Genomic DNA, 14,223 nt, shown 5'->3' with positions numbered 1-14,223 from the left:
TCCATCTGCCCCTTGTCTTCCAGGCCAGCTCGTACCACCCCATCTGCCCCTTGTCTTCCAGGCCAGCTCGTACCACCCCATCTGCCCCTTGTCTTCCAGGCCAGCTCGTACCCCTCCATCTGCCCCTTGTCTTCCAGGCCAGCTCGTAACACCCCATCTGCCCCTTGTCTTCCAGGCCAGCTCGTACCACCCCATCTGCACCTTGTCTTCCAGGCCAGATTGTACCACCCCTTGTGCCCCTTGTCTTCCAGGCCAGATCGTACCACCCCTTCTGCCCCTTGTCTTCCAGGCCAGAGTATGTGAGCAGAGTGGAGTGGCAATAATTTCCCCTCCGCGCTCAGAGCATTTAATAATCACTCCGCTCCAGCTCCGCTCCGGGTTCACAATTTCCCGCTCCCGCTCCACTCCGCGCTCAGTGATACCAGAAACACTGCTCTGCCTTCGCTCCGTGGCTAAAGTATTTCAGTATGTTTGAAATGTTATGTTCATAACCTAGCCTATATTAAAATAACATTTTATTTTACATTTATTTTATCTACAGATCAATGCATTTCTTACAGATTTCTGCTCATTCAAAATCACATGCAGATGAAGTAACACTGTAAGATTACATTTGTTTGAATGTATTATTGCAAAAGCGATTGCGTGTGAATGTGCTGTAACTGTTTAAATCATGCTTTGACCTGAAAATATTTAGTAAAAGGAAAAGACAAACTCCTTGAGAACTAACCTATAACTTTCCGCTCGACTATTGTTGTCATTGTAACCTTCTGATTTGAGAGATCCATCTGTATCAAGCTATAGTTAAATATGTTTAACGTGAATACTTGCTAAATATGCAGTTATATTACGGGCCATTGGCATGAATTGTACTCTTGATGGAGCGGTGGTGGAGCGCTCTTGGAGCGAGTGAAAACCACAACGCTCCGTCTTTTAAAAAATCCGCTCCTCGCTCCTGTCAAAATCACACCACTCCACTCCACGCTCCGCTCCCACTCCGCTCCGCTCACATACTCTGTTCCAGGCCAACACGTACAAAACCATCTGCCCCTTGTTTTCCAGGCCAGGCCACCCCATCTGCCCCTTGTCTTCCAGGCCAGCTCGTACCACCCCATCTGCCCCTTGTCTTGCAGGCCAGCTCGTACCACCCCCATCTGCCCCTTGTCTTCCAGGCCAGCTCGTACCACCCCATCTACCCCTTGTCTTCCAGGCCAGCTCGTACCACCCCATCTGCCCCTTGTCTTCCAGGTCAGCTCGTACCACCCCTTTTGCCCCTTGTCTTCCAGGCCAGCTCGTACCACCCCATCTGCCCCTTGTCCCAGGCCAGCTCGTACCCCCCCCCCCTTCTGCCCCTTGTCTTCCAGGCCAGCTTGTACCACCCCATCGGCCCCTTGTCTTCCAGGCCAGCTCGTACCACCCCATCTGCCCCTTGTCTTCCAGGCCAGCTCATACCACCCCATCAGCCTCTTGTCTTCCAGGTCAGCTCGTACCACACCATCTGCCCCTTGTCTTCCAGGCCAGCTCGTACCACCCCTTCTGCCCCTTGTCTTCCAGGCCAGCTCGTACCACCCCATCTGTCCCTTGTCTTCCTGGCCAGCTCGTACCACCCGTTCTGCCCCTTGTCTTCCAGGACAGGCCACCCCATCTGCCCCTTGTCTTCCAGGCCAGCTCGTACCACTCCATCTGCCCCTTGTCTTCCAGGCCCGCTCGTACCACCCCATCTGCCCCTTGTCTTCCAGGCCAGCTCGTACCACCCCTTCTGCCCCTTGTCTTCCAGGCCAGCTCGTACCACCCCTTCTGCCCCTTGTCTTCCAGGCCAGCTCGTACCACCCCATCTGCCCCTTGTCTTCCAGGCCAGCTCGTACCACCCCTTCTGCCCCTTGTCTTCCAGGCCAGGCCACCCCATCTGCCCCTTGTCTTCCAGGCCAGATCGTACCACTCCATCTGCCCCTTGTCTTCTAGGCCAGCTCATACCACCCCATCTGCCCCTTGTCTTCCAGGCCAGCTCGTACCACCCCATCTGCCCCTTGTCTTCCAGGCCAGCTCGTACCACCCCATCGGCCCCTTGTCTTCCAGGCCAGCTCGTACCACCCCATCTGCCCCTTGTCTTCCAGGCCAGCTCGTACCACCCCATCTGCCCCTTGTCTTCCAGGCCAGCTCGTAGCACCCCATCTGCCCCTTGTTTTCCAGGCCAGGCCACCCCTTCTGCCCCTTGTCTTCCAGGCCAGCTCGTACCACCCCATCTGCCCCTTGTCTTCCAGTCCAGGCCACCCCTTCTGCCCCTTGTCTTCCAGGCCAGCTCGTACCACCCCTTCTGCCCCTTGTCTTCCAGGCCAGCTCGTACCACCCCATCTGCCCCTTGTTTTCCAGGCCAGGCCACCCCTTCTGCCCCTTGTCTTCCAGGCCAGCTCGTACCACCCCATCTGCCCCTTGTCTTCCAGTCCAGGCCACCCCTTCTGCCCCTTGTCTTCCAGGCCAGCTCGTACCACCCCTTCTGCCCCTTGTCTTCCAGGCCAGCTCGTACCACCCCATCTGCCCCTTGTCTTCCAGTCCAGGCCACCCCTTCTGCCCCTTGTCTTCCAGGCCAGCTCGTACCATCCCATCTGCCCCTTGTCTTCCAGTCCAGGCCACCCCTTCTGCCCCTTGTCTTCCAGGCCAGCTCGTACCACCCCATTCTCCCCTTGTCTTACAGGCCAGCTCATACCACCCCTTCTGCCCCTTGTCTTCCAGGCCCGCTCGTACCACCCCATCTGCCCCTTGTCTTCCAGGCCAGCTCGTACCACCCCATCTGCCCCTTGTCTTCCAGGCCAGATCGTACCAACCCTTCTGCCCCTTGTCTTCCAGGCCAGCTCGTACCACCCCTTCTGCCCCTTGTCTTCCAGGCCAGCTCGTACCACCCCTTCTGCCCCTTGTCCTCCAGGCCAGCTCGTACCACCCCATCTGCCTCTTGTCTTCCAGGCCAGCTCGTACCACCCCATCGGCCCCTTGTCTTCCAGGCCAGCTCGTACCACCCCATCTGCCCCTTGTCTTCCAGGCCAGCTCGTACCACCCCATCTGCCCCTTGTCTTCCAGGCCAGCTCGTAGCACCCCATCTGCCCCTTGTTTTCCAGGCCAGGCCACCCCTTCTGCCCCTTGTCTTCCAGGCCAGCTCGTACCACCCCATCTGCCCCTTGTCTTCCAGTCCAGGCCACCCCTTCTGCCCCTTGTCTTCCAGGCCAGCTCGTACCACCCCTTCTGCCCCTTGTCTTCCAGGCCAGCTCGTACCACCCCATCTGCCCCTTGTCTTCCAGTCCAGGCCACCCCTTCTGCCCCTTGTCTTCCAGGCCAGCTCGTACCATCCCATCTGCCCCTTGTCTTCCAGTCCAGGCCACCCCTTCTGCCCCTTGTCTTCCAGGCCAGCTCGTACCACCCCATTCTCCCCTTGTCTTACAGGCCAGCTCATACCACCCCTTCTGCCCCTTGTCTTCCAGGCCAGCTCGTACCACCCCATCTGCCCCTTGTCTTCCAGGCCAGGCCACCCCTTCTGCCCCTTGTCTTCCAGGCCAGCTCGTACCACCCCATCTGCCCCTTGTCTTCCAGGCCAGGCCACCCCATCCGCCCCTTGTCTTCCAGGCCAGCTCGTACCACCCCTTCTGCCTCTTGGCTGTTTGATGTTCCCTGTGAGCATCGTTCCAAACTCAGGGATGCAGAAAGGGTGTGCCACAAATAATAAAAACAAATACTACTGACCTTAATGTGTATCAGTCACTCCTCTTTTCCTTTTCTGCTAATGTCTCCACTGATAAAAGGACATACACTAACTAGACATCCAAAACGCCGCTTTTACCGCCACACCTACCGCCGTAGCGGCGGTGTAAAGTGCATTTGCAGCCTTTGACCGCTGAGTGGCGCTTTAACCACAAGTTATCAAACAAGCGCATCAAAGCACATTTTCGCAAATAGACCTCAGTTTTGCCTCGCTGATGTGTTACATTTGACTGCTTCAGTCACGGAAAATGAAAGAAAAACACTATAGTTTAAATATTTCATATATTTAATATTTAATACTCACAGAAGAAAGTTTGGTATTTATGAAGTTATATGCATTTCTTAGAACGTGAAAGAGAAAGAGTCTGTGCTTATATTTTCTAAGCTACATGGTATTAAACCATATTTTAGATTGGACACATTTAAAAGGTGTGCAGTATTATTTATATTATATTATATTATGCGTTATATTATTCAAAATAAATTGTGGTTTACTTTGCATCCGAGCATTAAAAGTGGTAGCCTATTTTAGGGGGGTAGGCTACATGGATTAATATGCAAAATGTCAATATTTTAATATATTATGCCTATATTTTAATTTATATTTTAAATATAAATATATTTTTTTCTTTAATAAAACAACATGCATTTTTGTTATTCGTTACTTGCCCTTTATTTTGACATAACCTATTGGGAAAAAGACATTTGTCTGTAAACTGATTAAGAAATTGTTGCATGTTTAAATGTGAAGCAGTGTATATTTTCGTTCCCATTATTTAGGCCTAATTTGCCTAAAACAAGAAAGAATAAAATTAAACTGGCACGATTAAATCTTTGAAACCTCACAATTAAACGCAAGTTCTCTCATTATAATCAACAACATTCACACAATGTAAAAAAAAGCTTTCCCAGTTTTCTTTTCTTTTTTTTTCTTTTTTTTTTAGAAGAATTATGATTTATGATTTAACCGATTTTTAAATCAATATTCAAATGACGAAGAAATTTTACAAAACAAGTTTTAATATAGTTCTTTATCATTCATTTAGCAGTCAAATTTATAACTGCAACAAGATGATTAATTTAATACTAGCCCATCATGCATTTAACCATCCACTCAGCTTTAAGAGCTGTTCAGATTAAAACTGGCAGCCCTGCAGTGAGTCAGTGTCATGGATGGAGGACCTGTTAATATTTTTTCTAGTTTATATTTCCATCTCGTTATGCCGCTGGTTTAGATTTTTTTTTATTTTCTTATAGAACTTATTTGTAAATAGAGCAGTCACTGTCTGTGTCTACACCTGACTCCAGAGTTGTCATCTGTGCCCCACAGCGAAAAGTGTGTCTAAACTTGATGACATCACAGTGTCAAATCATCTGAACACAGTGTCAGAACATTTCATCATAAACAGAACGAGCATCAGTTCACTGATGGGGATCGTGTCCAGTGTATCCATCACTGTGTTCTGATGTATTTTGCTGGATCGTTCCACTCCAGACCGGTGTAGACCTGGCATGTGTTTTTTATTGTTTTTTTTTTGTTTGTTTGTTTGTTTGTTTGTTTTTACAGCCCTGCTTGTTTTAACGTTTTTATTAAATATCTGTTTTGACTGCATGGTCATGGTCATGGTCATATTATCGAATTATTTACTGCCATGCGACCTACAAAAGTAAAGCTTGGCGAGTCGATGAAGGAGCATTGCTGCAGGTTGATTTTTGGCAGATGTTTTTTTCGTCAGGTGAAACATTTCTCTCACTCGCAGAAGAGTCTGTGAGCAACAACTTCCCCTCCGCGCGAACTGATACCAGGAACATGCTCCGCCTTCACCCAGTGAATAAAGTATTTCAGTATGTTTGAAATGTTATGTTCATAACAAAGCATATAAAATAATAATAATAATTTAAAAAAATAACAGGAGAGTTTCAAAGTGGCTTAAGCTATGTGTAAACTTTTTCCCTATATCACATGCCAAACTAATAACATTGTAAGCTACATCTTTAATTGCTGCTTTCTGCTGTGAAAATTTTGTTTGTGATGAAAATAACATCTTTGTCCGTTATTTTATCTAAACAGATCCATTAACTTCTTCAAGATTTCAAAATCAGATAGCATGCTGATAATAGCACTGTAAGATTACATTTGTTTGAACGCATTATTGCGAAAGCGATTGAGTGTGAATCTGTTTAAATCATGCTTTAACCCGAAAATAATCAGTAAAAGAAACAGACTAACTCTTAACATCCTGCTCGACTCTTGCAGTCAACCTTCTGATCAAGCTAAATATGTTGGCTGTTGGCATGAATTTTACTCGTGATAAGAAGCTTATATTCAAGTGTTTGTGCAAAAATTATTAATGTGCATTTATGACAGGGAGGCGTCATCTCATCACTTTAATTTTTCATGATAATGGATGTATATTTTTTAATTAACATAATATCGTGGTGCCTCACATAGGTAGGCTACATTAAAATATATCTACAGAAAGCTTGAAATGTTTTTAAACGAAAAGGAATAGTGTAATGTGTGAATGTTGAATTTCTCTCGTCGGAGAGAGCCAGCACTGTGAATATAACCAAAACAACAGTCCTATAAAAACCGGTTCAGCAAGTGAAAGCCTCATAAAACACTTGTCCATATGAAAGAGCAATTCACACATTTATCTCGATCCCTATTCTATTCTTAAACTTGGAGCTCATTATATTGAAGTAGCTACATTTCCAAACACCAGAAGCGTTATGCATTTTATGAATAATGAAATGTTATGAAAATTATGCATTTTATTTATTCACATGCTGTATGGTTGAAATAATATTTTAGTTCACAACTTTAAGTTCCGTTGTTTAAAAAAATGCTTTATTGGCTAATGTTTCATAAACCTTCAGTTGTTATGCTCTAAATTCCATGCCTTTATTAATTTCACAGTATTTTTACCACCTAAATGACTAATCTTTAAAGTCACAATTCTATAATGGTCAAAATTACTCAGGCCAATGGTATTTTTAATGACATTATTTTATTATTATTATTATTTGAATAATTGTAGCTTACATAAATAGGTAAAGCAAAATAAATATTCGGATTGTCCCTTATTTTTTCCCTTGTTTTCCTAAAGAATAAACACGTATTTTTTACAAGAATAAACATGATAACATATTATTAATTAATAAAAATAATTTAAGCAATTAAAACCTTTTTTTTTAAAACTTGAATTTAAATACTATTAAATTAACTTTAAATTCTCAAGGAGTTTATAAGTAAAAAAAAGTTCTAAATGAACTTTTGTTAACAATATAATTAGAACTAACAATATAATTAGATTTTTTTTTTTAAATTAACAATTCCTGTATAAAATGGGACAGCAACATTTATATCAGTGGTTCTCAACCTTTTTTTCCAGCGAGCCGCACTATGGTCTAAGCGCAAGTCTACGCCTATAATTTACATATTACGTCAGCAATACAAACCAACCTGATTTATAATATTATAGCCTAACTATTATGATATATAATCTATTACATTCATTGAAATAAACAATTCTACTCCCCATAAATAAAACACCTGATGCTGTCGGGAGCTGACCAATTTTGTGAGATTCAGCTTGAAAGGAGTAACACAAAGAGGTTGCGATTGTAACACCTGTTATACTTTCCGCATGAGCAATCCGGACGCGTACACGGCCAGCGCGGACGCAGACTTCTTCATTTATACTTCTGAATGTGCAGGCTGATGATCCGCTCTGCAGTTGCCCAGAATTATTGCACATCTCACTGTCTTTATATTCTTTTATTGACGGATTGCACAGGTTCGAGTAGCAATGAGCTTCTTCACTCTGCCTGGCTGCACATGTGCAATTTTGCTTTTGAAGCCTACTGACCAGGCGCACCTGTCCGCGCGGTCGTCTGCTAGAGACTTGGCACACACTCTCCAATGACGATTTTTACGTCACGCCTAGCTAACGGTCCATAGCGGACTCGCGGACGCAAAACGTTTGACAGAGGGTTTAAGATGCAGGCTTGCATGACCTGACGCGCAACATTTCAGAAAATGTGCGTTCACAAATGTAGCCTATTTTGACCCAAATATGGAAAGCACTATTGAATTTAATAATATGAGGTTCTCTCTTGAGATATTTTGCCACATTTCTTCAATTAAAGATTTTTTACATAGTGTATGGTGTTTCCATTTATCTGAACTTCTTCAAGTGAGTTGCAGGGCAAAAAAAAAAAAAAAAAATTAATTAAAATCCAGCACTTCTCCTTCAATACTGATACTGCGACTATTGACAGTTTGTACATGTTCATTCGCTGGCATTTTTTTTATTTTTTATTTTTTCCCTTAAAAAACAAATTTGTCCATTCTGATGCGCAATTTTACCTTAAAGGCAATTTACCTAATGGCTGTTGATGACTATTTGAATCGAATTCTGCCAAAGTGCGCGCTTGTATGTGTTCGTTAAATTCTTATGCCAGTGCTCATGTCTGAAAATAATATATGAAGAAAAACAAAAAATCACTTAAAAACATTAGGGTATAGCTTATATTTCATTAGTAGCATAATTGTTTTTAAATTGATGTAAACAATAACATTTTACAAACTGATAAAGGTTGTTTTTTTTTCAGCATGTTGTGCAGACCACATTAGAATTCATGACGGGCCACGGGTTGAGAACCACTGCTTTATATCAAACATTTTTAAATCGTCCACAGCTGAGCTTCGCGGGAGGCTGATCTGCGCCAGAGCAGAGCACGTGAAGTGAATGTAATGAATAAAGTCAATTTCAGATGCAATGAAAGAAACAAAAAAAAAAAAAAAAAAAAACACGGATAACCTAGATAAGTCCCAGGCTCTGTTCTGAAGTAAAATAATTATAATTAGTAGTACTGTTAACCAAGAGTAACACATTTTAACGGATTAATCGCGTATTTTCGTTTGCTGCATGTTTTTTTTTTTTTTTTTAAACACGCTAAAAAATAAATCAGAGCTTGTGAGAGGAAAGAAAAAGGCTATAGGCTCAATCGGGAGAAATCAAACGTTTCCATATTTGTGATGTTGCCCATTTGAAGCTTAACTAGGCTATTATTCATGAGGTAAATAGGCTGTGTGCGTTTCAGTATTGATGAAAAAAAAAAAATCATAATTAACAATATGTCAAAGTGCTCACGCCGAATGTCTGGTGAACGACTTCCGTTTCCATTATGTGCGCGAGGCACCAGCACGATCAGCTGAAACAAATAATACTTAATTTTTGGTCACACATAAGGCATAATTAAAAAATGCTGGTAGTTTGAAAAATCAAGAATAATAACAGAGTTAATACTAATTATTGCTAAATGCTGGACCGTTCCCATTTCGCTCTGCATATGGAACCTGAAGATTTTTTTGAACCAAGAATGAATCGAAATGAAAATGAAATTAAAACATTTAGCTTATATATATATATAGGCCTTATATTTATTTACTGTTTAATAAAAATAGCATGCATATGATCCTTTGTGTTAAGGTCTTCTTTTAATTTCTGTTTAGTAGACTGTAGTCTAAGACTATCCTACATTTTAAAAATTAACAAATTGTAAAAAAAAAAAAAAAAAAAAGTTTTTTTTTAAATGTTACAATGTTATATCATAATGTTATTGTTGTTTTACTTCCTTCTTTTATCTCATTTTACAATTACATTCATTTCGCAATCCGTCCCTTTGCGCCACCTGGCGGTAGTTTCGCGAATGATTTTAACACCGGACTGAATTACAGTTACCACCGCGGCACTGCCAGAAAGGCTGGCCACCTACTGTACTATCCACCACACACATAGAAATCTGTGAACACAAGAATCCTTAATGATGATTGACTGTTGTGGAGAAGTATGAAGAGTGTTGACTGTACTGTTATGATTCCAACAATCACAACACGAATAAGAAAGTAGACGAGCACACCTCAAGACAAAAGTAAACAAAACACAATAGATGGAAAAAACTGGTTGGTACAATAATACAAAATAAAAATAAAAATAAAATAACATTACAAAAAAAATTCTTTAAAAAAACTTTAGCAATGTGCAGACTCCTCATTTATTTTAGGACTGTTGGACATTTATTAACGATAATGATAAATAATATCTTCTAGGATTGGAAAACAAACCATTTTTTATTGCATGATTTGTCATTAGATTGAGAAAAGATGTATTTTATAATAAAATCTTGTTAATAGAACATAATTGAGTGGGGAAAATAAGTATGTGGTGTCAATGCTTCACCGTAATAATGCATTTTGACAGATTTATTTTGTCTTTTTGATTTTCTTCCAGATTCTGCAATAAAACCCAATGAAAGTTGACAATGACAGAGCCATGCTTGTCCTGATAAAGAATTAATTGGAAATTTCATGTCAAATCTGAAGGAATTTGAATAATGCTTTGATATTTTTTTTATAAATGCCCAATGTGTTAAAATGCATTTCATTTTCTCCTAAATTTCACAGTAAAACCCAGTTGACAAAAGTTGAGATGGAGAAAGCCATAGATACCCTGAGGAGGAATGTATTGGAAATTTCAGGTTAACTCTGAAGGAATTTGAATAATACTGGTAGAAAAAGCAGGAATCCACCAGTCATAATGCATTTTTTCAGACTTTGCCTTTATTTTTCTCCAAAATTCTACAGTACATCCCAGTGAAAGTTTTTATTTTTACAGGATAACAGCATGTTATTACAATATAGGATACATATTTGAATGGGATAAAATGTTTTTTAAAATAATAAGTGCCGTGGGATGTGGACAGATTTTCCTTCTTGTTCGTCTCTAGCTGATCACTAGCCTGAACATGGTAAGTGATTAAAGATAATTACATTTTCAACCAGATAAGACCAGTATCTCAGATCACATCGCAATCATTGCAGAGCTCCAGAACCGATATCGGTTTTGCATATTGATTATAAAACACATAAACATAAAAATAATTGGTATCAGTAATTGGTATATATTGGTTCATTTCTACTATTTATGTAAATATCCTGAATCTCAGAGGACAAAAGCGTGCTAAACTTATTTATGATCTTACAATATCAATAAGACAGCTTTTTAATGTGATCACGTTTAGAGAATGATAATGAATAAATAGCAAATATGACAATATAACTGCTTTTTTTTCTGTTCAAGCGAAATTTAGGGAGTGAGAAACAGGGAGAAAGAAATGATGGAGAATGTAAGAGAAAGGGGGAATAAGAGGAAGTTGGGAACACTTCCGAAGTTGGAGTTGGATGTTTGATCTGTAGTTGGAGTTGGAGTTGGAGTTGCTTGTTGAATGCCATTTCTGAATACAACGAATCCAGGCGGGTTGCTGCCCGTTAAAGACTTGATCCAGTCCTGAAACTGAGAGACTTTGGCGAACACAGTGGGAAATGTGGGCTCAGCACATCCTTTCCCAAAACTCACAATGCCAGACTGAATCCACAGGGAGCTGTTGCTGCTGAGTATCGGACCTCCAGAGTCTCCCTGTATTGAGACACATTCAACATTTATATCTGTGACAGTATACAATGAACAACTGTTACAGACACAAGTATTCTAGTGTTGGTCAAAGAATCGTGGATGTGTGTCCGTCACTTCATACATATACATACATATATATATATTCAAAAATGGTTGCTGTATTTTTAATTAGTTCCTATATCACACTGGTGTATGAGTAAGTGTTTGTTTTTTTAATAAGTTTGGTTTTATTTAGTTATTTAATGCCATAAAAGCAGGGTTTGGCATTATGATTATGATTGTGTGATTGGGTCTGAGGGAGTTTAGGGCGGGACTTTGATACCGCAGCTCCTCCTCTTGTAAATTGGTTTGTATTAAAAAGGTTTCAAATGAATGAGTGATGTCTTACCTGACATGGACCTTTTCCTCCCTGATTTAACAATCCAGCACAAAGCATATTGCTTGTGAAGGTCCCTTCATAAGCCTTTTCACAATCACTGTCGCTCACAATCGGTATCATCACCTCCTGCAGCATGTCAGGAAGCTGGAGGGCTGTGACACAGATCAGAGGACACATTTGATGGCTTAAAAATATTTCTAGGTAAATTATTGAGGTTTACAGTATAACTGGCAAGCAAATGTTCACTCACCTCCAGCTTGCAGTCTTCCCCATCCAGTGACCCAGCTCTCTGTCCCTGCACCAAACACACTCCCAGCCGCTGCCAGACAGACCGGCTTAATGTAATCAGAGAAAGTCACAGAGGAGGAGAGCTGGACCAGTGCTATATCATTGTCAAAGGGAGGACTATTATAGTCAGGATGGTTAAAGACTTGACTCGCTGTCCTGGACGTCTCATCAGGGTTTGAGCCAGATTGACTCAGACGACCGAAGTACATCACAACGTCAGACAAAACGAAACTGTAAATAGATAAAGCTGCTTTAAACCCACTATTATCAATCTACAAATATATCTTAATCTTTAGTTAAGCATTAAACGTCATACTCCTGGAAGCAGTGCGCTGCAGATAACACCCAGTCTTTATTGATGAGAGTCCCGCCACAGTTATGACTTGAGCCAGAGACATGAATGCTGACCTGCCACGGCCAAGAACCTGCCGTCGCATCCTCCCCTCCAACAATCTTGTTATTGAGAGGAGCTCGACCACATACTGATGAGAGAAAGCACCTCTCAGACACAGAAGATTCACAAGCTGTGAGTTGTATGACCATTACATAAACTTACCATCTAACTGGCAGAGTGAACCTGTGTGGAAAGATGAAGACAAAGACAAAGTAAGCAGAGAGTCATCCAGAAAGATGACTCTGATAAACTGGTTTATGTAGTTTACCTGATACACCATTTGCATGAAAACAAGATAAAAATTTTCACCTGGACAAAGCTGTTTATGAATTTTATTAAAATACCTGTTGAATAATTTCATAGTTGTGACATGAATGAAGTAACTAACCTAAATCAGGTCAGTCTCTCATGCTGCGCGTTTGTGAATTAGATACTTATGGGTTTCTATAGTTTACATTTTAGTTTTAAAATGGCCATAAACATTTAGTGAGAGTTCCTGAATTATATAAAATAATTATGTCCCTGTCTTGTGACCAAAATAATAAACAAATCAAAACTCTCTTTTAGCCTCTTTAAAGTCACACATCTGCATCCTGATTACTGGCGTACTGGAACTTGCCCAGTTTGTTTGGAGCAGTTTGCCCGTCTGAATCACAGCCTGTAAGTATGATTTATAATTGCTTTGATGTGCTTTTGAGCATGCAGAATACTGTATATAGTTTTGTGTTTCGTGTCGTGTATACAGTCAGTGTAGCTGTAAGTCTCTGGCTAACTCATGTTATAGTTCTGCTGATCAGCTGTGGGCCGCTAATGTCTAGAAAAGTGTCAATAAATATAGAACGTATGTTGTACTTGCTGTCATGATAAACGATGAGTCTGGTTCACTAGCAAGTGTCAAACTACTTTTTCCCCTCTGATTAGTTATTTTCAGAACGGAGTGAAGCACTATTATTATTATTATAAGATGTATTATTGATAAGCCGTGCTTCAGTCCTGGTGATGGGCATTGTGATTGTGATATGCGCTGTATGCAGTAGACCAATCACAACAGACCAATCAGAGCAGAGAAACAATATGCAGAGGAGGGGTTTGGGAAGCTGAATCTTCAAACTAATCATCTAACAGTGGTTGAGAAATAACGTAAAATTAAATGCATATTATAAGAAAATTAAAGTGTTTTGACCTGTTGTTGGGAACTCCCAAAAGCACATTATGAACCTTTCAAATAGTATAATAAGAGCATTTTAAGCATTTGTAAAGACATTCATACAAATGCAAAATCTGTGTTTATCTACAAAACCAATTGAAGCATTTGACCATGTCTTTAGATCCAAATATGATTACACTGTCAAGTGTGTTCACAAAGGGTCTTAAACATGGCTTGGCAGCTAATAAACCATTAAAATAAACATTATTAAATGTACTTTTAACATTGTCATGTTGTAGGCTTTTTCTAAGCTCTCACCTGTTATGTAGAGAAGTGTGACTCCAGCAACACTCAAAGCACTGTTGAACTTCATCCTTCTGCTCTGCTCTGTGATCGGACTGCTGTTTCTCCACTGTCTGAGATGGAAAGCAAGTACCACTGCATTTATCAAGAGTTCTCAGTCTCCACCCCAACACTACGGCCATCTCTGACTCATATATTTTCCAAAAATATGTTTTCCTTTTCTTTTGTGGCTGAGTACGGGATGTCATAACCAGTTTTTATTCAAGTTATAGAAAATCTCCAATCTATCATTCTTCATGATTTAGAGGAAGTGGATGATCGCTGGTTTCTCCAATGTCACACGACTGGTAAAACCAGACGACTTTCTGCAGTTGCCAGTGACATTATACTGGTTTAGTTTGCTCCTTTTGGACTTGATAGATCTCTTCTTATTACTTCACCTGCATCCTAATATTTGTGGACAGATTCTCCAAAGCATTTAAGC

General features: G+C 41.0%; 1 protein-coding gene across 1 annotated transcript; it reads right to left on the bottom strand.

Moving 5' to 3' along the window:
- Positions 1-10,723: 10,723 nt before the first annotated feature.
- Positions 10,724-13,834, bottom strand: LOC113080527 (trypsin-like). The gene is made up of 6 exons (XM_026252681.1): positions 13,755-13,834; positions 12,452-12,472; positions 12,212-12,377; positions 11,858-12,126; positions 11,617-11,759; positions 10,724-11,231 (listed from the first exon to the last, which is right to left on the bottom strand). Exons 1-6 carry the CDS (start codon positions 13,807-13,809, stop codon positions 10,902-10,904), a joined length of 984 nt encoding a protein of 327 aa, XP_026108466.1. The 5' UTR covers positions 13,810-13,834; the 3' UTR covers positions 10,724-10,901.
- Between the last annotated feature and the right edge of the window lie 389 nt (positions 13,835-14,223).

Source organism: Carassius auratus, unplaced genomic scaffold, assembly GCF_003368295.1.
Source record: "Carassius auratus strain Wakin unplaced genomic scaffold, ASM336829v1 scaf_tig00031547, whole genome shotgun sequence".
In the NCBI taxonomy this organism is placed as follows: Eukaryota; Metazoa; Chordata; class Actinopteri; order Cypriniformes; family Cyprinidae; genus Carassius; species Carassius auratus.
Note: the sequence above shows the minus strand (reverse complement) of the source record. Positions and strands in the feature narration are given on the sequence as shown.